Here is a 27230-nt window from a genome sequence, read left to right as displayed (position 1 = left end):
CAGCACTCCTGAGATATTCAGAATTTGTGCTTTTGCTGCTGAGCCTGATTCCCGGCAGGCTGGGGCCGGGTGGAGCAGGGAATGCTGAGGGGGCCAGGACTCCAAGGCTGTTTGGGAATTCCTGTTCAACCCTGCCAGCCTGGCCTGGAGCTGCACACCCCAATCCTCACACGCTGAAATGAATCAAAGCTGTTTAGTCTGACTGAGCAACCAGCATTCCTGGGGTCAAATAAAAATTCTCTGTGAAGCAGATGCAGCAGTTCAGCCCTAAGTGCCCAGCTTGCTTCAGGTCTCCAGAGCTCACTTTTTTGTGCAACATCAGCTTTTGAAAAGTCAAAAAGAGAAAAGTAATTAATAGATAATAACTAGATTCATAAAAAATCAAGACACTGAAATAACACAGTTTTATTCCCGATACCCAGCAGGCAAAAGTTTTTTAAGGATCTGCTGGAGCTTCAGCTGTTTTCCTACTTAGTCCTGCCAAGGATGTGTCCAAACCCTAAATATGTTCGTCTGCAAAAGGGTGACACAGGGTTTTTCCTGTTGTTAAGACCTGGAAGACTTTGAGGTTTATAAATATAAGGGGGAGTAATTGCAAGTTGCTGTACTGTATTTATATTGGTGCTTTAATAAGTAGTAAGTCATTTAATAAGTAATAAAGTAATAAAATTACAGATGGACATGATAGGAAAATAACTTGCTGCAGGAAAAATTCCTCAGGACAGCTGGTTATTCCAAATATCTACCGCTGTAATTGAGTAAGGAGAAATGGACAACAAGCCATGTCTGATTACCAACATGCTGATGTTGTGCTCTCTTCCCCAGTCTGCTCTCAAAAGATCTGGGACTGACAAAGATGAAGGAATTTGAAGAGCTGTTCTGGTTATTTCAGAGAAAGTTTAAAATGGAGAAGGGATTGGGGTGATTAGGAGGCTCTCATTACCCATCATTTTCAGTGCTGCCTTTTGTAGCAAAAATGACAAATGTGCCCTGTTGGTGTTGTGTTGGTGTTTAGATTTTCTGAGTCCCTCAGCCCTGAGCTGGGTTCCCATCCTGGTGGAACTGTCCTGCCTGGTGCTTGCAGGATGCCCTGGAACAAACCCTCTGCCCCACCATCCACAACGAGCAGAAGGGCATGAGGACAGTGCTGCGAGGATGGGCAAGGAGGGGCACTTTGCTTGGGGAGAGTGGGGCAGGAGAGGCCTTCAGTGGCCTGGCAGAGATACTCCGAGTTTTTGTTGGTTTCCATACAACAAAAGGCTTCCCCTTCCCTCAGAGATACGGAGTGATGCTCTTTGCCGGCTCCTCCTTTCTCTCCTGCCTTCCTTTGCCTGCTCTTTTTCCCTCCCAGTGTTTCCCTTTGCCCAGGGCAGCTCCCAGCCATAGACCCTCCCCTGATGTTTTTTTTTCCCCAATCCAGGGGCTAAAGCAGCCCTGGATGAAGTTGTGGAGGCTGGCAGTGAAATGTCACTGTAAGATCTTGCTCCATTTGGGTTTCAGCCCCTTCAGAGCTTTGCCTTCAAGGGCAGGAACATCTTTTCCTCGCTGGGAACTGGAATTCCAGCCCATTGCAGTGTGTGCCATGGATCCCAGAGGGGCATTCCCGAGGCTCCCAGGCTGCTGGTCCTGCCGTGCCTCCCAAGGGAGCTGTGCAGGGCCAGGGGACAAGGTCCAGTAGCTGGGAGGGCTCCCAGAGTAGACAGCAAAGGCTGCTTTGCTGCACATTCTCCAGCTGGAAGCAGAGGGAAGAAGGGAAGGGAGTCCCTGACAGAATCCCGGCATGCTTGTGGCTGGAAGGGACCCTGCCCATGGGTTAGGATGCCAAGAGGGAGAGACACCTGTGCCCCAGGGAAGGTGCAAGTGAGACCATATGAGGGCAACAAACGGATTTTATTGGACATGCATTTTATTGAACAACGAATGGGAGGGATGGGATTTTAGAGGATGTGTGGATATGTATTTTAATTTGATATTCTTCTTATTACTATTTCCTATTTCCTCTTCTTCATCTAAGTCTTCTTCTTTTCCTTCTTTTTAATTAGTTCTACTACTCTTGCTTCTTCTTCTTTGTCTTACTCTTATTCTTCTTATTACTATTTTAATTTTTCTTCTTATTTACTACTACTATTTCTTCTTCTTTATCATATTCTTCTTATTCTAATTAATCTTATTCACTTGTTATGCTTATTCTTTTCTTTTTCATATTCTTATTGCTTACTACTATTTCTTCTTCCTCTTCTTCTTCTTCTTCCTATGCTCTTATTATTCTTATTCAACTTACTATTTTTATTAATATTCTATTCCTTTTTCTTCTTCCTCCTATTTACTACTGCTATTTCTTCGTCATCACAATATTCCTATTCCTATTCTTTTTTCCTGTATGAGGAGTTTTTCTTAATTTTTGTTTGGTGTTTTTTTTTTTTTTAACCCATTACTATTTCTTAAAGTCAACTTGCATTTGTTGAGTCAATGTCCTGCAGCCATGTCCGTTGCCTTTGGTGCCACCAGGGGAGGTTCAGATTCAATATCTGAAGCAGTTTTTCCTTGGCAGAGGCGTGAGGCACTGGAAGAAGTTTTCCAGGGCGGTGGTGGAGTCCTTGTCTCTGCAGTGTTCAGGAGCTGTGCAGATGTGGCCCTCGGGGACGCGGTTTCGGGGCGACGCTGGCTCTGCCAGGGTGCCAGTGGCAGCGGGTGCCCGGCAGGGTCTCTTGGTGACTCTCTGGGCTTCCCCGCCGAGCGCGCCGGCACCGAGCGCGCTCCACGGGCGCTGCTTGGGGCCGGCCACGCCGGTGACTTTGGGCACCGGGGAGACGCCCCCGGCACGGCCCAAAGCAGCCGGGGCAGCTCAGGCTGCGGGGCCCGTCCAGGCCGAGGCCGCCCCGGGCCGGGCGGGCGCTACTCCCGCGTCCGCGGCGCCAGGCAGCGGCAGCGGAACAGCGCCCGCAGCGCCCGCCTGAGGCGGCCGGGCCGCTTGCTGGGGGCAGCCGGCTGGGCAGCCGAGGGGCCGCGGGGGCTGCGCGGGGCAGGCCCCGGCTCCTGCCAGGCCAGCACAGGACAAGCTGCGGGTCCCGTGGCGGCTCGGCCTCGCAGGGCAAAAAGCGAGGCACAGAGCGGCTGCCGTGCCCGGCGCTCGGCCCAGGCCTCCTGAGGGACGGGCGCCGGGAGCCCGTCTGCCGCAAGAGCTGCCAGGCTTCGGCGCCCGCCTTCTTCGCGCAGCTCGAGGACGCCGAGTCCGTCCCAGGCGGCGGCCTTCGGCAGCGAGGGCGGGACCCCGAAGCTGAAGATGCACGTGTATTGCCAGGTGCTCCGTGTGAGGTCTCTGTCGCTGCCATCTTCCTCTATGGAAACCTCTCGGTAGATGTACTCTTCCCACTCATTGAGCTCTGCGTGGCACGGCTCTGGCTCGATGCCGTCATCCCCGTCAGAGGGGTCTTGGGAGCTGCTGACCTCTCCTTGGGACAGCTCTGGCTTTGCTGCACCTTGGCACTCTTGGGACAGCTCAAGCTGGGTGTGGTATTGGCAGTCTTCATTGTCTCCAGCTGAGGTCCGCTCCTCGCTCCCTTTCCCTGCCAGGAGTGACCCCCTGTCTGCCTCCTGGCCCCTCACCCTTCCTTCGCCCTGCTGGGACAGCTTTGGGTCATTCCCCTCTTCTTTGCCTTGGGGCAGCTCCTGGATTTTCACTCTCTGTTCCCACTGGTAGAGCATTTGCTGTGCCCCATCTCCCCACTGCACGCTCACACCCATCTTCCACGGGTTCAGCCCTTGGTGACTCCACACTCCGCACAGGGACACGTCCTGCACTGGCCCTGCTGGTACCCACTGGGACAACTCACGGCCTGTCGCCTCTTCCCACAGGCGAAGCTCTTGGGGCCGAGTGTCTCTCCCCTGGCAAGGCTCCTCATCCATGCCAGGTTTCCTCTCCGCCTCCTTGATGACAAAGGGCCCCTGCTCCTCTTCAGTGTCTCTCTGGGGCCTGACTGAGGCACTCTCTGCCCCCACCAAGTGCCAGCTGAGGGTCTGGTCTTGCAGCCCACTGGGCACAGGGGTGGCTGGCTGGGAGGAGTTGGGGTTTGCCTTGTCCTCTTCCATCTCTGAGGTCCTGTAGCACAGAAGGATCACGGGAGCTGCTTCCTTCTGCGAGAGTGGCTCTCACTGGACTGGGCACTCCAAGGTTCTGTGCCCCTTAGATACCCTCGGCCAGGGCTCTGTGATGTCACAAGGGTCTCTGGGCACCCCCATGTTCCGCATGGCCAAGGGCCCTGACATCACGCACCTGTGTCCCAAAGGGCTGTACCCGGCGCCAAGCCTGCACTGAGCAGGCCCTGGACTTGGGCACTTGTAGCCCCTGGCCTCTGTGAGGCTTTGGCCACGGTCCCACTCAACAGCCCAATCCCCACACTGCAGAGCCCTGGCTTTGGCGGGTGGGCTACTCAGGGCATGAGCCATTGGCCAGATGGCCGCAGCCAGGGACTTGGGGGCATTGGCTCCATGTGCAGCTGCAGGCCGGGGACGAGGGGTGTCCCTCAGGGCTCTGCCTTGGCCCTGGGGCTCTTTAGTGGTGTCCCCGATGACACAGGCAGGGGCTCGAGCTCCCCCTCAGCACGTTTGCAGGGGACGGGCAGCTGAGCGTGGCAGGGGCACCATGGCCGGATTTGGCCGTGCACAGGGACCTGGGCAAGCCTGAGAAGTGGCACAACGAGAACCTTACGAGGCCTCACAAGGCCAAGTGCCGGGTGCTGCACCTGGCCTGGGGTGATCCCCAAGTCCCGGATTCATCCAGGCCGGAAGAGACCTTCATATCCCTCAGTTTGGCGCTGCCTCCGTGGCCGCTCCCAGCACCTCCAGAAGCAGCACTGGCTGGGCCTTGGGGTTTCTGGTGCCCTTGCCCACTTCCAGCAGGGCTGGTGTAGTGGGTTGAGCCTGAGTTGATGGACAGTCTTTTAGACTAATGATGCTTCTCACAATTTACATCTTTAGACCATACGGAAAGCCGGGAATTCCTTTTGTTCCAACTTGCCTGCCGGAAGATGGAAGGGGGCCTTGGAGGCTCCGGGCCCCGCCGGGTCAGGGCCCCTGCACCCCCTCCTTTCCCAACGCCGCAGCACAGACCCTGTGTCACTGCTGGGGGGGAACTGTCCCAGAGCCGCAGGCAGCTAAAGCCAGCCATGGAGTGCCACACAGCTAAACCCATCCGGCGCGGCTCCCTGGCACCGGCGGGTCCCTCTCCTCTCCACGCGGGGCCGGCGGAGCCAGCGGGAGCCGGCGGAGCCTCCTGTCTGCAGCCAGCACACTCCGCGCTGAACTGAAGAGGACACCACGCAGCCAGCAGCACAAAGGGAGCCAGGCTTTCTCCACCGTAGAGCCCGAACAAGAACACTCTTCAACGTGGCGGCTTCGGAGCCAGAGAGAAGAGAAAGTGAGTCCTGTGGGACGGAGCTGGAAATGGCGACGGGAGAAAAGAGGGCGGTGCCGCGATTCTCGTGCGCAGCTTAAAAAACTTCCTGCAGGCCGTGGTAAGAAACTGTAATATCACAAACTGTTTGTCTCTTTGATCCATTTGGAGTACATGGAGGGATGGAAAGTTCACCTGTGGCCCATGAAACTTATGAAAAGTGCCTATGCCAGGCTATATAGAAGTATTGAGAGGCTTTTAGAGACCTCCTGTCACAAAAAAAAACCCCTTTGTGTTCAGGCCAAAGTAATTCATCCTTAAAAAGATTAATAACCCCATGTGATGGCCCCTGTCTGGCAGTGTGAAGGAACGGTGAGATTTTTCAGGGCAGAGATGTTTTACACCACAGCAGATTGTTTCTTTCCGGGCGGGTCTGCTGTTGGTGGCACTTTGGGAACCACGTGATGCAGAAGAAAACCCTTTTTTCCTTAAGCATAACAAATAGACTTTTCAAGAACTGCAACACTGACTAAAATCCCATGTAATGTTATCCTTTCTGCGAGTTGGGTAAAAGGAGGGAAGTGCTGGAAGAGAGGGGAAGTTTGCTTGAATTTCTTGTTATTTCTTTTTACTTTTAATTCTGTTGGTAATAAAATTTTTCTTTGTACAGCAACTGTTTAAGTTTGAACCTGTTTTGCCTTGCAGCTCTCTAGTTTTCCTCAATATTTTCTTATTTTCCCCTTATGAAAAATAACAGATTTCGTGTGCTTGATGCTCAGCTGCGTCAAACCACGACAGGCAGAGCCCTGGTGTCCCCCGTCTGAGTGATCCATGTTTGGATCCAGTGTCCTGGGTTTGCATGGCCAGGCTTTGGAAATGGGGGGCCTCCAGGGGTGGCTTCCATCAGCAGCTTCCAGAAGCTTCCCCCGTGTCCGGCTCCTGTTCCGCCCCGCCCCTGAAGGCGAGGGTAACCCAGGGTCTGGTTCATGGCTCCCCTGGGGCAGATTAGAGTGAAACAACAGTGAAAGATCTGTGTTTATAAATATATCTCTGTAGGGTTTATTTCAGAACAGTTTGGTTGCTGTGTGAAGGGGGTTTGGAGCCCTTTTGGTTACCATCTCCAGTAATATTAAAAGCATAAAAGTAACACTTAGGAAACGTGTAAGGGCAAAGAAAGTATGAGAGTAGAAGGATACTCAAGAGATCGGCCTAGAAGCGTAGGCAGCTTCGGCTTGGAGTGTTCTGAGAGAAGTGAGCTGCCCTCGTGAGAGGGGAGTGGATTGAGGGCACTGGGGAGGCACTGGGAGGGCACTGGGAGCGACTGGGAATGGAGCGCGCGGCACTGGGAGGCCGAGTCCAGCACGGGGCACTCGGCGCTGCGGGTCTGCCTGGCAACTGATGAGTCATCAGAGAGACGCGCTCTGATTGGCTGAGGGGCTGAGGGCTGGGATGGACACGCGCGGGGGCACTGGGAGAGACTGGGATGGACTGGGAGAGACTGGGATGGACTGGGAGAGACTGGGATGGACTGGGATGGACTGGGATGGACTGGGATGGACTGGGAGAGACTGGGAGAGACTGGGATGGACTGGGATGGACTGGGACACCTCAGGGGAACCTGGAAGGACAAGAGGCCCCGGGGATGGGCACCAGGGGGGCTGAGGGGCTCCAGGCTCATCCCCAGGGCAGGGCCCGAGGGGACTCGCTCTGCCCGACGTTCTGCACCTCTGCGGGCCGCGAGCAACGGGGCAACGATGTCGCGGTGGTGCCGGCAGAGCCTGTCCGCCAGAGCCCGTTTGTACCCCAGTCTGGCTGGATGGCTGTTCCAGCACTGCGCCTGTTTCTCCCCACACGGGCTGTCCCCCACAAACAGCCCCACATCGCTGGCGAGTGCAGTTGCTGCTCCCGCTGTCAGATGCTCCTCTGCACCAACCTCACCCGCTCGGTGCCCTTAATGAAGTGACACTCGGACTTCATCATCCCCTGGAACACCCCTGTGTGTGCGGGACACAGCTCAGGGGGTGCCCCCCTGCAGCCCCCAGCACGCCCAGAGCTCCGGGAGCCACCCCGGATCCCCGCTCCGCACCCCCTGTGCCCCACGGCCGCCACGGGACCCTCCTGCCCGTGCTCGGACTTCCTCTTTTCCACTCTTCTCCCTATTTCACATCCCCTCTCCCACCATTTCCAGCCACTCCCCAGAGGAGTTTTGGACTCCCATTCCCCCCTTTTCACCCTTTCCACCCTTTTCCCCCACCATCCCCCAATCCCCAGCCCACTCCCGCTCTGTTTTTGGGTCCCATCCTCCACTTTTCCCCACTTTCCCAGCCCCTCCCACCCGTTTCTCCCCCACTCTTCAGCCCCCTCCTGCTCTTCCTTTGAGGGTCCCCTCCAGCTCTCACTCATTTTAGGGGTCCCATCACCCCTTTTTCCCCTTCTCCCCCCCTTTCCCATCACGTCACGCCAACCCCGGCTCACCTGAGAGCTCCACGCCCGCAGCCGGGGGGGCTCCCAGCACCACCAGTGCCACCAGTACGGCCCCAGCTGCCACCACTCACCCCATGGCCAGCGCTGGCCACGATTTTGATTGGCTATGGGGCTTTAGGGATGCTGCAGCCCCGGGGTGGAATTTTTTGGGAGGGGGAACCTCGGGGTGAGGGGCAGGTGGGAGCTCAGTTGTGCCCAGAAATGTGTCCCCAGGGACGCGGGATCTCAGGGGTGCCCATGGCCTGGGGTGACGCTGGCCCGGTGCCAGGCACCCACCAAAGCCACTCTGTCCCTGCCCCCCGCAGCCACACAGGGGAGAGAAAATGGAACCGAGGGTTCCTGGCTGGGGATAAGGACTGGGAGAGATCCCTCAGCAAACACCGGAACAGGCACAACAGGCTCTAATTAGAGATATTAATTAAATTGATGACACCGAAAAAATAACATCAGGAGAATGAGAAGGAAAAGAAGACCCTTAAAAACACCCTCCTCCTCCTCCCTCCTTCCCAGGGGTTGTGGGGGCATCTCTGCATCCGGCACCTCTCACTTTGGAGCCACCAGGGATTGGCTCTGCCAGACATGGAGGAAGCTTCCAGATCCAACAGACCCAGCCTGGGCACAGGGAGGGAATTTATTACCAACCAAATCCCAGCAGCACAAGGAGAAGGCAAAGAAATCTCTCCAACACCTTCCCCCCACCCAGCGCGGATCACCCGGAACGGGGGTCACCAGGGCTCTGCCCCACGGGGGTCACTGGGGATCATCCAACGCCGATCCTCCCACAGGGGATGGAGCTGGAGCAGCGCACAAAGCTCTTCCCGCACTCGGGGCACTCGCAGGGCTTCCCTTAGCGGTGCCTCCGTTGGTGTTGGATCAAGTTTGAGCTGTGTGAGAAGCTCTTCCCACACTGGGGACACTCGTAGGGCCTCTCCCCAGTGTGGATGCGCCGGTGGGTGATGAGGGTGGAGCTGTGTTTGAAGCCCTTCCCGCAGTCGGGGCAGCGGAAGGGCCTCTCATCCGTGTGAATGCGCTGATGTTGGAGGAGGTGGGAGCTCCTCTGAAACCTCTTCCCACACTCAGAACACTCGTAGGGCCTCTCCCCAGTGTGGATGCGCTGGTGTGCCCTCAGGGTGGAGCTCCACCCGAAACTCTTCCCACAATCCAAGCACTCATAAGGCCGTTCCCCGGTGTGGACCACCTGGTGCTGGAACAGCTCGGAGCTGCTGGTGAAGCCCTTCCCACACTCCCCACACTCATAGGGCCTCTCCCCAGTGTGAATCTTCTGGTGCCGGATCAGGCTGGAGTTCCGTCTGAAGCCCTTCCCACATTCCAAGCACTTGTGGGGCTTCTCCTCACCCTGAGGGTTCTCCCCCAGCTCCGAGCTCCCCCTGGATCTCCGGCCGCCTTCCCGGCACAGGGGGGCTCTTTCCTCCTTGGATCTCTCTGGGCTGCGTTTGCAGCCCCTCCTCGTGCAGCATCTCCGGGGCTTTTCCTCCTCCTCCATCCGGCCACGCCTTGGGAATGACAAATCCTGGTTTGGGGAAGAAACAAGGGGTGAGTGCCTTGGGTTGGGGGCTTCTCCTGCCCAGGTCCATCACCGGGCATCTTGTGTCTGTAAAAATCTCAAAAACACAGAGACTCAGCCCAAAAGTCCCCCAGACATTAAGACACAGACCCAAAACTACCAAAACATCAAGATTCAGAGAAAGCTCCCTCCAAAATATAAACATTCAGCCCCCACAAAAAAAAACCAAAGCACCAACAGGGAAACCAAGAAACCTCAGAAACACCAAGATTTACCCCCTGGAAAATCGTGGATCCCCCTCCCTGATCACCTGCTGGATGGGGGGGGCAACACTCCTGGGGCTGGAGGGAGGCTGCAGATACAGCGAGTGCTGGAACCTTGGGGTGCCTCCTCGTCCTGATCCTCCTCCTCCTCCTCCTGAATCCCTACTCTTCCTCACGGTCCTCTTCCTCACACTACTCATTCTCCTGCAGAATCCCACCTGCTGCTCCCACGGGCATCGTTTCACCATTCTGGTCTCCAGCCCTGCTCCTCCAGCCTTTCTCCTGCTCCCCCCAGGCCCAGCACCCAGCCCTGGCTCGCTCTGCCCCCCAGAGCTCTCGGATCGCACAGCACGAGCAGCGATGCAGCTGCGGCAGCTCGGGCTGGGGCAGCGCTGGGCTCTCGGCCGCTCCTGCCCGCACTCGGCCCCCGCCGCAGCCACTTCTGCCAGCACAGCACGGCCCGGCCCGGCCTTGGCGCTCCCCCCCTCCCACCTCCCCAAATTCCCCTGGCGGGGGGCGCCAAGGCCGGGCCACACGTGGGCTCCAGCTGGGGAGCGCCGGGCGCTGCGGCTCTGCCTGGCAACTGCTGACTCACCAGCGCCGCGCCTTCTGATTGGCTGAGCGCTGCCTGAGGGCCGCGCCTGCACCAAGGGGGGACACCCTGCTCCAGGGGGGATGTCCCGAAAACCGGGCACCCCCAGCGAACCAACAACACCAACGCCTCCTTACAAACACATGCTCTGAATCTGCTCGGACACAGCCACACGCACTTGCACACAAGCAAGTGACAGCACAAACCAGCAGCTCCCCAAAATGGCACTGACTGACACACACTGCTGCTCAGCCAAGCTCCTGCTCAATTCCTCAACTTCCAGAACAACAACAAAGCCTGAACAGAACCATGGACATCGTTTCCTAATCAAAAGGGGACAATGCTGAGGCAGTTTGCACATTCTCCCAGAGCTAATTAAGGACATGGACACCCAGCACGGGTAAAAAGGGAAGTCGAGAAGGGGTCTCAGCAACAGGGGACGGATGGTGTTGGTGTGCTGGGAAGGGATTGGTTGAAGGGAGTGTGCAGGAATATGGTTAAGGCAAACAGCAGCAGGAGGAATCTATGTGGTAAGAAAGGAAAAGGAAGATGGAAAAGAGGAGGAAGAGAAAAAAGTGAGGACTGGGATGCTTTTCAGCGCCATCTTATCCTCAACATTTGCCAGCTGATCCAGATCTTTTGTATCCCCGCGTTCCAGGACATGACAGAAAAAGAAGTTCAGGATTTTAGGGTGTTTCTCTGTGGTGGGGAGCAGCAGGACAGGGCAGCACGGGCTGGGGGCCTGTGGGGAGCTGTGGGGCCGGGCCGGGGCTGTGGGGCAGCCGGGGCTCAGCGCCGGGCACTGCCTGACCCCAACACCCCCCGGGCAGGGCCGGCAGTGGCCCCCGGCCCCCAGGAGGCTGCGGGATGTGGAAGGATCAGGATTTACTTTTATCGATCTTGTTTGGGTCACTGGAGAAACGAATGATTTTGCAGAAAGCTCAGCAGCTGTCAGAGGATGAGCACCCACGGGCACTGAGATGCCACGGGTGCGGCTGCTGCCATTAGCTTTGGCAAGAAGAAGAGCCAGATCCAGGGCAGATATTCAATTATCTCCCTGGAATTGAGGTTTGCAATTCCTCACCCTGCGAATTCCCGACCTAGTGGGGGGTAGAGATCAGGGATGTCTGTTTCAAGCAGTCTGTGGCCAGAATCCTGTCTCTTGTGAAATCTCTTCCACAGGAAGCTCGGCTGGCACAGACCCTGCCTGGGGACTTTAAGGGATGTTACACCACTCAACAGAGATGAGCTTAACATCTCAACAGACTGGGAATAGCCCAAAAGATACCCAAAAGATAACGCCCATCAACAGAACATCAACGCCCATCAGCAAACATCAAGGAACAGCTACCCCAGACACTGCCCCCGGCACAGCTGGAGACCCCTGCTCTGGAAAAGGCTGAGAAGGAAATCAAGGAGTGTGGACCTAATGAACATCAGAGGCCAAGCAATCCGGGGCCAACAGGAAACCAAATACTAAGAACTACCCAACTTGGAACCAATGAACATTAAACCTACGGATTTCGATGGGTTTAGACTGCATCAAGGTGAGGAAAAATTGAGTAAAACTCGTGTGCCATGGAATGATTTTCTCTGCACACCCGGGCTATGTGTGCATGAAATGATTTCTGTTGCACATCCTGGCCAGAATAAAGTAATGCCTTGATCCTCTAACACTAAAAAGGTCGTTGGAGAGTTTTTGATCTTCCAGGAGTTTTGTTGACAAGATTATATCACTAGAATTTTTTTTCTTAATAATCCTACTCTGACATTGTCAGCTGGGTTTGGGCCAGGGGTGTGAGAGTCAATTTTTATTCTTAGGGGGAAAAGTCGCAAAAATCTTTATTGGTTTAGGCGTTTTTCTGTGTATGTGTGTGCGTGGCTGTTAGTGATGGGAGAATTTTAGAATGGGTTTTTCAATGTTCACCTGTAAGCTGCATTTTGCAAAACTGGAAGAGGTTTAAAGATGACCCATTAACTCATAAAGAGCTAAAAAAACATAAGAAAAAGAAAAAGAAAAAGAAAAAGAAAAAGAAAAAGAAAAAGAAAAAGAAAAAGAAAAAGAAAAAGAAAAAGAAAGCAGCTGGGGGGGAGGGCACTTGTGAGTCACCTGATGGTTGCCCTGGAGGAGAAGCTTCCTTCCAAGCAGCCAGCAGAGGAGCTTTAGAAATGCAAATTAACTCTGCTGCGGGAAGTGTGCACAATGTCCCAGGCTCTCCTTGCCTGCCAGAGGAATTGGCCTGATTCCTTCAGCCCCTCACCCCAAGCTCTGCCTCCCTGCACAGACGGAATTTGCATCGCGAAAGGCAGAGCCCACACTGAGCATCTCGGACCCTGCAACAGAAATCCCTGAAGCTCCAAAGGAAAACAGCAAACGGAGAATGCTGGGAGAACTTCACTCACAAAAGCGGGGGGGGAATCATCCCTCTCTCCACTCCAACATCTGCTGGCACTGTCTGGGTTATACAGGGTGGGTTTGACCACTGGGCTGCTTTTGCTGCCACAAGGTCAGCGAAATCACTTGGGAATCCAAGGATGTGATGATTTAATCAGAGAAAAGAGGTCAATTGATGCATCCCTGGCATTTCTGGGAGCACCCAAAAATGGGGAAAAGATGAACGGCCACCAGAACAAATCCTACAACACCATGGAGCAGCCCCTGGGAACCCGAACAAATTCATACCAGGTGCCAGAGAACCCAGTGATCATTTCAATGCATCATTAGATTACAAGCTGTCCTCCAAATCATAACCAAGCACACAGCTCCAGCTCCTGACCTTCTCACCCACCAATCCACTCCCATGAGCAACGCCACATTTCACCCTGGGATGGCATCAGATTCTCTTTCAGCAGAAGAACCAGGAGGTTGTGGAAAATTAAATGACTCAAACTGCTCTTGGCAAAGAGATGGCCAAGGAAAAGTGTTGAAACAGAGAACAAAGGAAACAAAGACTTCACAGAGCCATGAATATCGGATGTTATACAAAGTGGGGGTGCACATTAAGGGGCACATGCAGCAGGCGCATCGGGAAGTCTGTACCTTCCAAGGACCTCAGCCACTGCGGAAAGGGACACGGAGATGCGGCCGGCGAAATCGGCATAAAAAGGAGGCTGCGTCCTCCAACACTTGGACAGAGCCCACGGGAAATGCCCCGTGGCCTCTCCCTTGCTCCAGGAATAAAGTTCCTTTTACAGGACTCCTCCGGCTCCTCTGGGGACACAAACCTCTGGCCACGGGAACTTTCCCGCACACTCCCGCCGACGGGGCAGCCACCTCTGTCCTACCCACAGCAGCCGGGACGAGCCAGCGCTGCTCCGGCACCGGCTCCTGCCGAGGCAGCAGCGGCAAGGAGAGCGCGGGCAGCCGCTCCCGCAGCGCCCTCACGCCAGGGCGAACACGGCGCCCACACGGCACAACGAACCCGCCCCAGCCCCCTGCCGCCCCCTCCGCCCGCAGCCAGCGCCGAGCCCCGCCAGAACCGAGCGCGGCTCCCACCTGCGCTGGGGCCGCCTCCGAGCTCCGCCGCCGCCTCACCGGGCTCCGGCCGCCGCCGCCGCTCCCGGGCCCGCACAGACGCTCCGCCAATGGCGCCTCTGCTGCGCCACGGCCGCCCTGCCGGCGGCTCCGGGCCCGGGCTGCTCCCCGCTCCGACCAATCAGCGCGCCAGAACCACGACTGACGGCAGCACCGCCCAATCGCAGCGAGGGGCGGGCTCTGCACACGGCCCAGCCTCGCCCCGCGCTCCCAGCGCCCCCCGGGCTGCGTGAGGGGAAAGCCGCAGCTGAGGAACAGCCCTGGAACGGGCCCGGCCCGAGCCGCCATTCAGCTGGGAAGGGAAACAAAGCTCTCCGCTGCTCCCGGCCCGACTTGCCCAGCCCTGCGTGTTGGCTGACTCCGGCTCCTTGGGAAGCCCTGCAGCCTCGCTACTCCCGCCCCTAATTCGGAGCATCAGTGCATGGCTTTTATTTCGTTGTTCAGGCTTGGCTATGGGCTGTCCTGGTCTGCTGCATTTTCTGGGTTCCTCTTGGATGCTTTGAGCAACAGGCTGTGCCCCGGGAGGATCCTTTGTGCTCCTTTGTGACAGAGGAGAACCTTCCAGGCGGTTCTTGCGGGAGCTGCTGCTGTGATGTCACGGGAACGCTGCCGCGTCCTCGCCGTGTTCCCGTTGCTGTGGGCACGGAGCCCTCAGTGTCCAGAGCGGCTCTGGGCGCCCGCTGGTTGCCGGAGGATCCTCCTGCCCGAGGCATTCTCAGCAGCCAGCCCAGCCCCTGCCGGGTGTCCTTCTGTGCTTGCAGGGGTACAGTCTGCCACGTGTGCAGCACGGCCAAAATGATCCAGCAAGCGGTTGCTGCAGTTTGCACTCTGTACTCTGTGGCTTATTCGGGGTATTTTTTAGCCCACTTGGCACGTAAGTCGAGGTTTTCCCTGGCTGCAGCGTCGGTGCCTTCGGGCTTGCTGTGTGCTTTCTGTTCTCCCACTGGAACTGAGCTGCCTTTGTAACCAAATTGCCATTAAGACACCGCTGGTTTGGGAGAGCTCCTGCCAGCAGCTGCAGCTGAAAAAGGGGGTGTCTGCAGCCAGCGGGGCGTGCACAGCATTTGCAATGGAGCCGGGGGGGTTCTGTTCCCTCAAGCGCAGAGTCTGTGCCAGCGGAGCCTGGAACTCCCTGCGTTGGCTGCTCCAGCCAAGAGCTGACGCAGCCCAGGATTCTGTGCTGTTCTCTTGCTTGCTGTGCGAAGGGACTGTGGCTCCTGGAGGGATGTTGTGGAAGCAAAATGCTCTCTCGGGGTGTCCTTACTCCGTGGGAGTTCCCACCACGGACAGGTTTTTCCTAACAGCATCTGGTTCGTGTTGCCTGTCCAATTGCAGGGCACCTCACGCGTGGATCCCGAGCAGCTCCTCCTTCGGTGAGTGGGAAAGGAACCTTTGGTGGTCAGAATTGTGCAGAGAGTTGTGAGCTTGGCCTGTGGCAGTCGAGCGCCAGCCTGGGAGGCTGAAGGAAAGTTCCTGCCAGTGTCTTTGCAGCAGCAGCAGCAGCAGCAGCAAAGGGATCCCTGGCACTTTTCTCCTTCTCTGCTGAAGAGCTTTTGAAGAGCTGCAGGTCTGGTTTTGCAGGCAGAAGATTGCTTGCTGGCTTTAGCCACGATGGAATATGGAATGCCCAGCAATAAGTGGCAATGTCGACTTTAGCCCCTTCCTAGTTTGAACATCTCCAAATCCCATTTCTGCTTAATGCAGCTGGATGTGTAGCTGAGGATAAATAAGGCGATAACTGAGATAGAACTTCCCGTCCCTCACGCTACCATCTGTCCACAGGGCACAAAAGCAGCATCAGCTCCTCCTCTGGCTCCCTGTGCTTCCAAAGAGGAGGCCAAAGAGGAGGAAGACAGCAGTGAACTTCCCGCTGTTCTGGGGGATGATGGTGAACTTCCCTCCGTCCCGGGAGATGAGGGCAAACATCCCACGGTTTGGGAATACAACAGTGAAGCTCCTGTGGTGTGGGACGAGGATGGTGGACATCACCCGGTGTGGGACGAGGACAGCGAGGCTCCAGTGCCATGGGACAAGGACGATGGACATCTCCCAGCGTGGGACGAGGACAGAGGACATCCTGTGATTTGGGAAGAGGAGGCTGCAATTCTCCCGGCATGGGAAGAGGACAGGAAACGTCCCGTGGCTTGGAAAGAAGACCAGGAACCTGCTGCATTTTGGGAAGAGGATGGGGAACCTCCCTCTGCTTGGGAAGAGGACACTGAACCTCCCTCTGCTGCGGGATCCTGGGCTGAACATTCTGACAGCAGCACAGCCCTGCAGCCAGAGGGCAGAGAGGAGTGGTGCCTGATGCAGCTGAGTACGTCTGCTGTGCTGCTGTGTGCCAGAGCAGGGTGCTGCGTGTGTGTCTCAGCATCAGCTGCACCCAGGCTTGCTGTGCAGCTGAATGTCACAGAGTCATTTATTGTCCTTGCCCAGCTGAGACCAAGGGGCTCCCGGCCCAGGGAGTGGGGCTGCATTTTGGCCCTGCTGCAAGGCGGGGTCTCCATCTGGGAGGGAGCGTCTTCCATGTGGTTTCTTTCAGGGAGCACCGTGAGCGTGGGGGAGCCTGCCGAGAAATACCTGGAACTGGAGCAGGTTGGCCAAGGGTAAGTGCACGGCAGTTACTTCTGCACAAGCAGGGGCCAGGTATTTGCTGGTGCAGGATCAAGTGAGAAGCCAGGCAAGCTGCAAACAGCTTCAGACACTGGGCCACGATCCTGCTGTCTCTCAGTCCTGATCAGAATTGGTAACTGTGCTCAGAAGGCACCATCAGAGGCCCCTGAGGCCGGCAGTGTCCTGCCTGCAGCAAGGAGCAGGACCTGGAAGATCTTCTGTCCCTGGAATTTGATTGCCTGAAAGAGCAGCTCACCATCTGGTGCCGGTCAGAAAACAGTTCTCAAGAAGATTCCTTTCAAATATTTTGCTTCCTAAAATATCCACCGGTCAGGATTATCAACATAACAGTTTAGAAACAGAAACCAGAGATGAACTAATAAGTGCCCTTTTCAGCACAGCTAGTAAACCCTGTACATTCAGTAACAGACAGAGCTGCTGCAGTCGAGGGGAAAATGCATCAGCTGCCTGATGGCAGGGCCCTTGTGGATCCTGCAGCTCATAGGCAGGAAATGGAAAAGGATGAAATACATTCTTCTCCAGTTCTTTAGGCACCTGCTCCCACCCTAGGTTTTGGACTCAAGTAATTCAGTGTGGACATTTGGGATTTGCTCCAGCCCTTTTCCTTCGTGTTGGGCCTCAGTTTTCTCTCGCACACCTTGTGTGGCACAGGGCTGGTGGCTGCTGCGCTGCTGTTTGAAGGGTCGATGCACCCAGGTGTTTTGTAAACGCTGCAGGCAGCAGAGATCTCCTGTCTGGGCTGGCTTTCACTCCCAGGGCCTAAAGCGCTGCTTCTTTCTTCTCTGCTGTTCTGTCTCCAGGGCTTTCGGAACCGTTTATAAAGGACTCGACAGGGCCACTGGAGGAGAGGTCAGTGTCACCACGCCCAGCGCATCGGGCAGCTCTCGAGGGCTTTCCCCTCTGCTGGGAGCTGTGGCTGCAGCTTTGGGGGGCCAGCAGAGCTTTCCTGCACAGGCTGTTCCTCTGAAGGCACAGCAGTGTCAGCCTGCAGAGCACGGCTGGGACAGACTTGAGCCTTCTGAAGTGCCCAAAGAATGCAAGGAGGGCAGCGGTGTCTGTCAGAGCAGGACACGCTGGCTTGGTCTTCATATCTGAAAACATCAGTGCATCAGCTGGTGGAGGCTGAGGCCTAATTTATCTTCATCCCAGCCTCGGACAGGAACACTGTTTAGCAGTTTTTCCATCCTGCGTTTCATCTTCAAAGTATACCTCAAGACCTAATTAAGGAGTGATCCTTCTTGGGATCAGTTTGGTGTTTTAGTCCTACTGCAGCTGTTCCCAGAGAGAGGGAGAGGAATGAGAAGATGGATGTGCAGAGCAAAGCTCTCTCCTAAACCCTGCAGCTGTGTTTGGGTCTGGTGTCAGTGACAGCCCGTGACAGGGATCATCTGAGCAATGTTTGTGCGTGTTTGCTCTGTTGTGCAATCCCAAACAGAGCAGTTGCGTTTGAAATCATGACCAAATCCCCCAGGATTGCTAAAGGGTTCCCGGCTGTTTTGCTCTGTTTTCACAGAACCAGAATTACTTCCTGCTTGCAAAATGTGTTTGAATGATAATGAGCGTGGTGGTAAACTAAGGCGGTTTGAGAAGACTGCAGGTGCAGAGAATGTTGTGAGAGCTTTGAGGCTGAGAGCTGAGGGCCCATTTCTGCAGAGCTTCCAAGGCCAAATGTCTCTGGCCCTGTGTCCTGTAAGCGGCCCCGCAGCGAGCAGAGAAATGGGCTGTGGGAATGTCACTTGCTGAGCCCGGGTGTCCCATCCCAAGGCAGTTTGGCACAGCCCGGCTCCGTCGCTCCGCAAAGACTCGCTCCGTGTTTGCTGCGGCCTCCTGCCCCAGACTCCTGCAGTTCAAGGGCTGCAATGTCCTTTCAGGTGGCCATAAAGAAAATGAGTCTCAGAGGGCAGAACAGGGAACGAGCTGTGAATGAGATCCTGGTCCTGAAGGACAAGAAGAACCCCAACATTGTCAGCTCTTTGGACAGGTGAGTGCTTCAGCTCTTATCCCGTGCACGGGCCCTGCGTTAATCTCTCCTGGCATCCGCAGTCTGTAGCCTGTTTTGAAAAAGCCTCACCCGGCCGTAGCTTCCCAAAACAACAGCCTGTCAGTTCACTCCCTCCGTGTGCTTTTGTTGCTTTGGTTTGGTTTTTCCTTCAAGCTGACCCAGTTTTCTGGGTCTTACAATAAGTGCTGATAGACCCTGGCAGACATTATTTCCCTTGGCTTCTCCTTCCCAACTCTTTTCCATTGCTGCAGATGCCAGGAAGACCAGGTTCTTGTTTCCAGAAATGCCTCATGTGCCTATTTTGCAATGGCCTTGCCTGTTTCTGAAGGGACTTTCTGCAAGGTTTTCCAAACACTTGACCACTTTTGTCCTAAGTCCTGCACGGCCTCCTGCCCTGGATAACTCTGGAAGTTGTGTTGCCTTGTTCTGGAGGGAACGGTGGAACTGCTGAGTTCAGATGCTGAACCAGCTGGGGACAAGTGTTGTGGTTCCACATTGATCTGGGCTGTTGCTAAACTGCATTTTTCACTTGCTTGCCATCTAAGGCCTCTCCTTTCCCACAGGCGTCTCCTTCTCCTTTAGACTGTGCAGATCCCAAGGACTGTGCAGCCTGGCAGGAATGTCTCTGCATCGGATTCTGTCCTCATTTACAAGTGACCTGGAAACAAAACTCCACTCAAGGCTTTTCCATCGGGGAATTGAGCAGTGCACGTTCATCTCCATGCCATTGTTTGCCTCTTCCAGCTTCCTTGTTGATGAAGATCTCTGGCTGGTGATGGAATACATGGATGGAGGAACTTTGCAGGACGTTGTCAGACAGACACGCATGGCTGAAGGAGAGATGGCAGCTGTCAGTCGGGAGGTGAGGGATCCTGCTCGTGCTTCCCATGGACACAATGCTCCTTCCAAGCAGGGCCTGAGAACAGGAGTGGCTCCATGCTCAGAGCTTTGTTTCTGTGTTGTTTTTATGAGCTGCAGAAGAAAGAGCCTCTGAAGTGAACGGCCTGCCAGTGTCACTGAACTTCCACTCTGCTCTTGTCCTCTTTCCTGCTGTTGTGGGACTCTCTGTCTTTTTTGATTTGATTTGCTGTTCTCAGCTTTGCCTTGAACCATTAGCCTGGAGCTTGTCTGCACTGCACTCCTGGCCTGGCACAGCAAAGCTGCTGCTGGCAGAATTCTAAACTGTCCTTTCTTGTGTGATTGTGTATTCCGGCCATGGAATTCCACCCTTGTGTTTCTTGCTCTCTCTCAGTGTCTGCAGGGCCTGGATTTCCTCCACTCGAACCGGGTGATCCACAGAGATCTGAAGAGCTCCAACATCCTTCTGGCAACGGACGGCTCTGTCAAGCTGGGTGGGTGTTCCTGGTCAGGCACGGCGCTCCCGGGCTGCGGGTGTGGGGCTGCTTCCCAGTGACGGCCAGAGCCCCACAAGTGCTGCTGGTGGCGGTGCCCGGCCTCTGCTGCCAGCTGAGAGCGGCTGCCCCATGCAGAGAGCTCAGGAGAGGAGCAGGGTGTCAGCAGTGGCTTTGCTCTGGGTGTCGCCCTTTCAGAGGGGCGGGAGTTGGAATCTGAAGCTTCAAGGGAATCACTAAAAGCCACTGCATGAAAGCTGAGGGTTCCTTTAAGGGTCCACTTCCATCTTGCCTTGGCTACAGCCCTGCGGACTTTTCCAGCTGGATTCAGCAGTGCATTCTCAGACTGAGAGTGGGCAATCTTTGTGCTTGGTTTCCTCATTCCAGCTGCCTTTGACAGTGTTTGTTTCTGTCCTCAGCTGATTTTGGCCTCTGCGCTCAGCTGAGCCCTGAGCAGGAGCAGTGCAGCTCCATGGTGGGCACTGCTCACTGGATGGCCCCAGAGGTTGTGACCAGTTCTCCTTATGGCCCCAAGGTGGACATCTGGTCCTTGGGCATTGTGACCATCGAGATGGTGGAAGGAGAACCTCCTTACTTCGAGCACACGGCAGCCATGGTAAGAGGCAAATTTCCCAGAGTTTGCAGAGGCCTGTGAGCACAGAGGGACCCGCCCTGGGAGGAGCAGCCAGAGGGCTCTGCCCATTGGGAAGGGAATGCCCAGAGGATTCGAGCCTGAGCACAGACGAATATTCTGCAGTCTCCAGAATTTGCTTTGGGTTTTAAGTTGTTGCAGCTCTTCTGTCTGTGAGGATGACCTGAAAAGATGAAGCCAGAGCATCAGCTCTAACCTTATCTTGCAGAAAACCCAGACCAACCCCAAACCCCACACCCAAACCCAACAAGTTTTCTGAAGGAGTTTCTGAAAGAGGTTCTGCGAGATGAACTCCCCCTGACTCTTCTCACTGGGAAACTTGTCCAAAACATGAAGATGATTGTTTAACATCCCCATAGTCTAACATATTTCTTTCCTCGCCCAAGCTACTTTCTCCATGTCACCAAGGCTGAGCTTTCAGCAACCCAAACCTCAGGTTCCTTGCCTGGCAGTTTCTGGGATGGAACATCTTGAATGCATTTACTTGAGTGTCAGTGGCACTGCAGGGATGCATTTGATGTAAGAATCCTTGGAAATACCACAGGCAGACCACAGTGACTCTTGCAAATGGCCTGTAAAGCTGGTGTCCGTATTTGGAGAAGCAAAATGGGCTATTTCTGATGGAGGTTCCAACTAACAAAGTCAGCCAATGACATTGGCTCTCAAGGCAAGACCATGTGGATGTTGGAATGGCTGTGGCTGCAGCAGCGTTTGGCTTTTTTGGTTGGCATAGAAAAATGAGCTCTGAGCAGCATCTCTGCCAGGGAGGAAAGTGTCCCTGGAGACTGGGGCTGAGAAACCGGGGTCGCTGTGAGCACTCGTGGGTGTGAAGGAAGCTGGCAGAGCTTTTTCAGAAGTGTTTGCTTTCCACGCAGGCTCGCTGTCTGATCCGGCAGAACGGGACCCCGCAGCTGCAGGAGCCCAGGCGCCTGTCGGCTCTGCTGCGGGACTTCCTGGAGTGCAGCCTGGAGCCGGACGAGGAGCGGCGCTGGTCTGCCCAGGAGCTGCTGCAGGTGGATGCGAAGCGGCTGCAGGGGAAACAGCAGCGCGAGGGAGGGGTTTTCTCGTGGGGCCCCCCTCCAATAGTGTCCAGTCTCGCTGCTTTTCACATGCAAAGCCAGCAGAATCCTCGCCTGGTTTGGCTTGGCAGGGTCCTTTGCAGGTCATCTGGACCAGGTGCCCCACAAGGAGCAGGGACATCTTCAAGCAGATCAGGTGGCTCCGAGCCCTGCCTGACCTGAGCCTGGATGTTTCCAGGGAGGAGGCACCTCCCACATCTCTGGGCACCCTCTGCCAGTGTTTCCCCACTCTTCTGATAAAAAACTTCTGCCTCAGATCTAATCTGAGCCTGCTTCCCTCTCCTGAGTTTCAAACCATTCCCCTTTGTCCTGATGCAACAGAGCCTATGAAGAACTTGACTTGGGAAAGTAACAGTTGATTTCTTTCTTTTTCATCCTTTGGGCAGCACCCATTTTTATCATCAGCCAAGCCTCTCTCCAGCCTGAGCCCTCTGATCGCTGCAGCAAAGCAATTGAAGGAGCAGCGGAGGATGTGAATCACCTGGGGCCAGCTTTTTGTTATAGTAGTTAGGACAAGTGGTTAGTTACGGTAGTTAGCACTGCTAGTTAGTTATGGTGGTTAGGACAGCCTGGTAGTTATGGCAGTTTTTTGAATAAAAACTCTGTTAAACCTCAAGTCCCTTGATGTGTCCCTTCCTTGTCCCCCCGTGACTCAGCTGCCCGGAGCAATGCGAGGGGAGAGCGGGCCCAGCCTTGCCCAGAGCTGAGCCCCAGCAGAGCCCCGGCAGAGCCCAGAGCAGCCTCAGCATCGGCAGAGTCAGCCTGGAAGGAGGCGCCTGGAGCCTTCTCAACTGCAGCCGACTCTTGTTTACAAACCGCGTGGGGTGGGAAATGCCACTGGTTCTGCAAGAGGGCAGAGGGGGCCCGGGGAAGGCCCAAATGCGAGGGACAAAACCCGCCCAGTGCTGGAGAAAAACCACGCCTTTTTCCCCTCCCACGTCGGCCAAAACACTGAATCCTAAACCAAGTCAAACGGGGCAGGGGAGGAGCCCAGGCCCTTCTGCCCCTGCAAACCAAAGCGTCCCTTGCACGGCTCTGAGCCCCGGCGCCGGTGGCCCCGCGGGTGTTGGTTTCTGTCGGGCTCGCTGTCGCCAGCCCAGGGCCAGCCCGGGACAGGGCGGGCGCTGGAGGCTGCGGGTGGGGAGATGCGATCCCGGGACACGCATTCGGTGGCACCTGCGAGCGCAAGCAGGGGAGGAGCTCCGGCAGTGACGGGGGAAAGGAATAAGGTGAATGTGACTTAAACAAACAAAGCCCGTGAATCTGCTTTAGATAGGGCCAGGGAGCTGTAGGTAGGAAGGAGTGAAAGAAACTATCACTTCCAGAAAATGTTACTGATTGCCATGAACTGCTGCTCAGCCAAGGCCATGTCAAATTCCTGAACTTAGAGAAGAAGAACAAAGACTCAATGGAGTTATTAATACTGCTTTGTTTTACTAAAACAAACAAAACGGGTGTGTGCATATTGAAGGGCACATCAGGAAGTCTGAACCTTCCAAGAAACAGTCCCGGGGACAGAGCAGCCACCTCTGTCCTACCCACAGCAGCCGGGACGAGCCAGCGCTGCTCTGGCACCGGCTCCTGCCGAGGCATCCGCGGCAAGGAGAGCGCGGGCAGCCGCTCCCGCAGTGCCCTCACGCCAGGGCGAACACGGCGCCCACACGGCACAACGAACCCGCCCCAGCCCCCTGCCGCCCCCTCCGCCCGCAGCCAGCCCCGAGCCCCACCAGGACCGAGCGCGGCTCCCACCTGCGCTGGGGCCACCTCCGAGCTCCACCGCCGCCTCAGCAGTGGTTCCCAGTCACCCCCAGTATGATCCCAGTCACTCCCAGCATCATCCCGGTCGCTTACAGTCACTCCCACTGTGTTTTCGGTATGGTCCCAGTAACTCCCAATAAGATCCCAGTTTCCCGCACTGTGGTCCCAGTGGCTCCCAGTCACACCCAGGATGGTTGCTTTCACTCTCAGTAAGTGTCCAGTGTGGCTCCAGTCATTTCCAGTATGAATCCAGTCACTCCCTGTATGATTGTATTTGCCCCCACTGTGGTCCCAGTTGCTCCCAGTGTCTTGGTTTGAAAGACAGATGTCTGCCGAGGAAGGCAGGAGTCTCTCCTGAAATGGAAGAAAAAAAAATTGCAACCCCCTTCCCACTGCATTATTATAATTTTGAAATTAAGGAGCTTTATAGGTAAACGTATGAGGAACAGGAATAACAGTTCTTTACTATTATGTATTTTTATGTATATAACCAGTCAAACAAACGGGAATAACTATGGCAGTAACAGCAAACAATCACAAACCCAGTCCCAGCCTTCTCGGCTGTCAGGCCCTTTCCCCTCGGGTGCAGTTCCGCTCGCAGCCGGCAGGGGCGCTGGCGGCTCCCGGTGAGCAGGGCAGGTGCGATGGTTCCCCCGCGGCTGCAGGGGGAGCTCCGGAGCGAGCTCAGGGAGCACACGGCACTGGTGGCCTGGGATCCCGGGAAGAGATGGAACAAAGGTTTCAAAAACCCCCTGGGCAGCCAATCCCGGTGTCCAGCTGGACCCTCAGGAACAGCAGGCTGGAACAGCAGGGATGAGCACAAATCCCAAGTGTCAGACGAGATGTATTGAGCTCCGGAGCTGCAGTGGGAACCCCCGGAGGTCTCGGCAGGCAGGGCGAGCGGGGCTATAGAGTAGCAAAGGCTCGAAGCAACGGCAGGGGCGGGCAGCCACAGCCTGGCTCCCAGCAGGGCAGGGAAGGTGGGCTTGGGATCCCAGGGTCTCTCTGGTAGAAGGAAAGCAGCTGAAGAAGCAGCCTCTTTCTCTCTATGTCCAAACGCCGGGAACTGACTGCCCACAAACTTAGGTGGAAGAGATGCACACCTCCTCCTATGGCCAGGTCCTTTGTTTTCCTTAAGTCCCCAGTAATTTGTCCCCCTGGCAACATCTATGGGGAAAATTCCTTTAAGAGAAAAAGAAAATAGGACGAGAACTCCTAAAACCCCAACATTATCCACCCCACATTTTTCCCATACTAACATGGTACATGAAACTGAACCCTTTTAACCATACACATACATGCATCACCCAAATTATATACGTATATACATGCTGATAGTGATTCAAGTACAGAGCCATGGGTAGTTCACCCTAAACCAAGGTCCCCTTGAGGTATGCATCGGGTCTCTCCATCCTTTTGCATCACCCACAAGGTGCAACCTGGTTCCTGAGCGAAGACAACCCCACAGATGGGTTTCTCTTTGCTCGAGGCAGAACTAACCCGAACAGGTTTTCCAAGCATACCTCTCATGTGCACCACTGGAACCTTATCCCCATCTGTTGTTTGTAGGGGTTCAGATTGGGCAGGGCCTGCTCGGCTGGTGGAGCCTCGGGTGTTAACTAACCAGGTGGCTCTTGCTAAATGCACCTCCCAGTTTTTGAAAGTCCCCCCACCCAGTGCCTTCAAGGCTGTTTTACGCAGTCCATTACACCGCTCAACCCACCCAGCTGCTGGTGCATGGTAAGGGATGTGGTTCACCCACTCAATGCCATGTTCTCTAGCCCAGGTGTTTATAAGGCTGTTCTTGAAATGAGTCTCATTATCAGACTCGATTTTCTCAGGGGTACCATGCCTCCAAAGGACTTGCTTTTCAAGGCCCAGGATGGTGTTCTGGGCAGTAGCGTGCTGCACAGGGTAGGTCTCCAGCCATCCTGTGGTAGCTTCTACCATTGTGAGCACATAGCGCTTGCCTTGGTGGGTTTGAGGCAGTGTGATGTAATCAATCTGCCAGGCCTCCCCATACTTCTTGTAGGATCTTGGGGCGGTTGGACAGTCGGGACGGACGGAGACGAGAGATCTCTGAAGTCAGATCCTGGAACATGTGATTTATTGCAAAGGGCGTGGGTACAGGGGCACTTCTTGGAGCTGCCAGCCGCAGCTCGGAGCAGGCCCAGGGTGAGAGCAGAGTAAGTAAGTAAAAGAGAGAGAGAGAGAGAGAGAGAGTAAAAAGAGACCGACGTCCCCGTTACAATACAATAAATCATCTTCTGTACTGAATATTCTAATTCTCACTAGCCAATCTAGTACAAGGTACAAATCCTATAGCATTTACATACAGCCTATAAGAGTTATTACATTACCATAGAATGTCACATTTTAACTCCTAAAAACTACTCTTTGGACCCCTTCTGCTGAGCTAGTAGGGTCTGCTCTGACCCTTGGACCTGTCTGCAAGCAGAGGGTATTGTTCAATCAAGAGGGGATTACCTTCAGTCGGCCAGACCATTGTTTTCCAGTTGTTCAGTAACTAAGGCTTGGTATCTCAAAGGTGGCTTTCATTTCGATGTCGCTTATAGTTTTCATATTCCCAAAATCTTTTGTCAGGCAATCATATTTATAAGGCTTTCCAGTTTCATCTTCCCCAACACTTGTATTTGGACCATTGCCCACCATAGCACAGGGGCTTCACCTGCTTGGCCTGCTTGATCGCAGCGCATGTCTCACAATCATGGATAACCTGGGAGATACTGTCCATGGTTAGATCCACCCCTCAGATCTCGTGCCCACTTATAGGTGGCATCTCTGCCCTGATGGCCTGAGGCATCATGGGCCCATTGAGCTAGGAACAACTCCCCTTTATGTTGCCAATCCAAGTCTATCTGGGACACCTCTATTTTCGCAGCCTGATCTACCTGTTTGTTGTTACGATGTTCTTCGTTAGCCCGGCTCTTGGGGACGTGAGCGTCTACATGACGGACTTTCACGGATAGCTTCTCTACCCGAGTGGCAATGCCTTTCCACTCCTCAGCAGCCCAGATTGGTTTTCCTCTGTGCTGCCAGTTTGCCTTCTTCCACCTTTCCAGCCAACCCCACAGAGCATTGGCTACCATCCATGAATCAGTGTAGAGGTAGAGCTTTGGCCACTTCTCTCTTTCAGCAATGTCAGGACCTAACTGGACAGCTTTGAATTTGGCAAATTGACTCGATCCATCTTCTCCTTCAGTAGCCTGTTCAACTTGTCATGTGGGGCTCCATACAGCGGCTTCCTTTTCTGGCTAGCGCCTACAATTCGGCAGGAACCATCAGTGAAAAGGGCATATTGTCTTTCACTCTCTGTAGCTCATTATATGGTGGGGCTGCTTCGGCACGCGTCACCTGCTCCTCTTCTTCTTCAGAAGATAATCCAAAAGTCTCACCTTCCGGCCAATTCGTAATTATTTCCAAGATCCCAGGGCGATTCGGGTTTCCAATTCGGGCGCGCTGCATGATGAAGGCGATCCATTTGCTCCAAGTAGAGTCGGTGGCGTGATGCGTGGAAGGAACCTTTCCTTTGAACATCCACCCCAGCACCGGTAGTCAGGGTGCCAGGAGGAGCTGTGCCTCTGTGCCGATTACTTCTGAGGCAGCTTGGACTCCTTCATAAGCTGCCAAGATCTCTTTCTCTGTGGGAGTGTAGTTGGCTTCAGACCCTCTGTACCTTCAGCTCCAGAATCCCAGTGGTCAGCCCCGAGTCTCACCAGGCACCTTCTGTCAGAGGCTCCAGGACAGACCATTGTTCCCGGCTGCAGAGTAGAGCACGTTCTTCACCTCTGGTCCTGTCCTGACTGGGCCAAGGGCTACGGCGTGAGCAATTTCCTGCTTGATCTGGGCAAAGGCTTGCTGCTGTTCAGGGCCCCAGTGGAAATCGTTCTTCTTTCGGGTAACCAGGTAGAGAGGGCTCACAATCTGGCTGTACTCGGGAA

General features: G+C 55.0%; 1 protein-coding gene and 1 pseudogene across 1 annotated transcript; both read left to right on the top strand.

Annotated features, from left to right (window-relative positions):
* Positions 1-27230, top strand: part of LOC138102439 (zinc finger protein 850-like) — a 141615-nt pseudogene that overhangs the window by 6059 nt on the left and 108326 nt on the right.
* Positions 8316-26258, top strand: LOC138102388 (serine/threonine-protein kinase PAK 3-like). The gene is made up of 11 exons (XM_069000101.1): positions 8316-8705; positions 9294-9424; positions 15572-16142; positions 16338-16397; positions 17226-17274; positions 18297-18406; positions 19172-19289; positions 19680-19779; positions 20199-20395; positions 21307-21497; positions 26171-26258. Exons 1-11 carry the CDS (start codon positions 8665-8667, stop codon positions 26256-26258), a joined length of 1656 nt encoding a protein of 551 aa, XP_068856202.1. The 5' UTR covers positions 8316-8664.

The sequence above is a fragment of the Aphelocoma coerulescens genome, unplaced genomic scaffold, assembly GCF_041296385.1.
Source record: "Aphelocoma coerulescens isolate FSJ_1873_10779 unplaced genomic scaffold, UR_Acoe_1.0 HiC_scaffold_75, whole genome shotgun sequence".
NCBI classification, from domain to species: domain Eukaryota; kingdom Metazoa; phylum Chordata; class Aves; order Passeriformes; family Corvidae; genus Aphelocoma; species Aphelocoma coerulescens.
The sequence above is the reverse complement of the archived record's forward strand: the minus strand, read 5'-3'. Positions and strand labels throughout refer to the sequence as shown.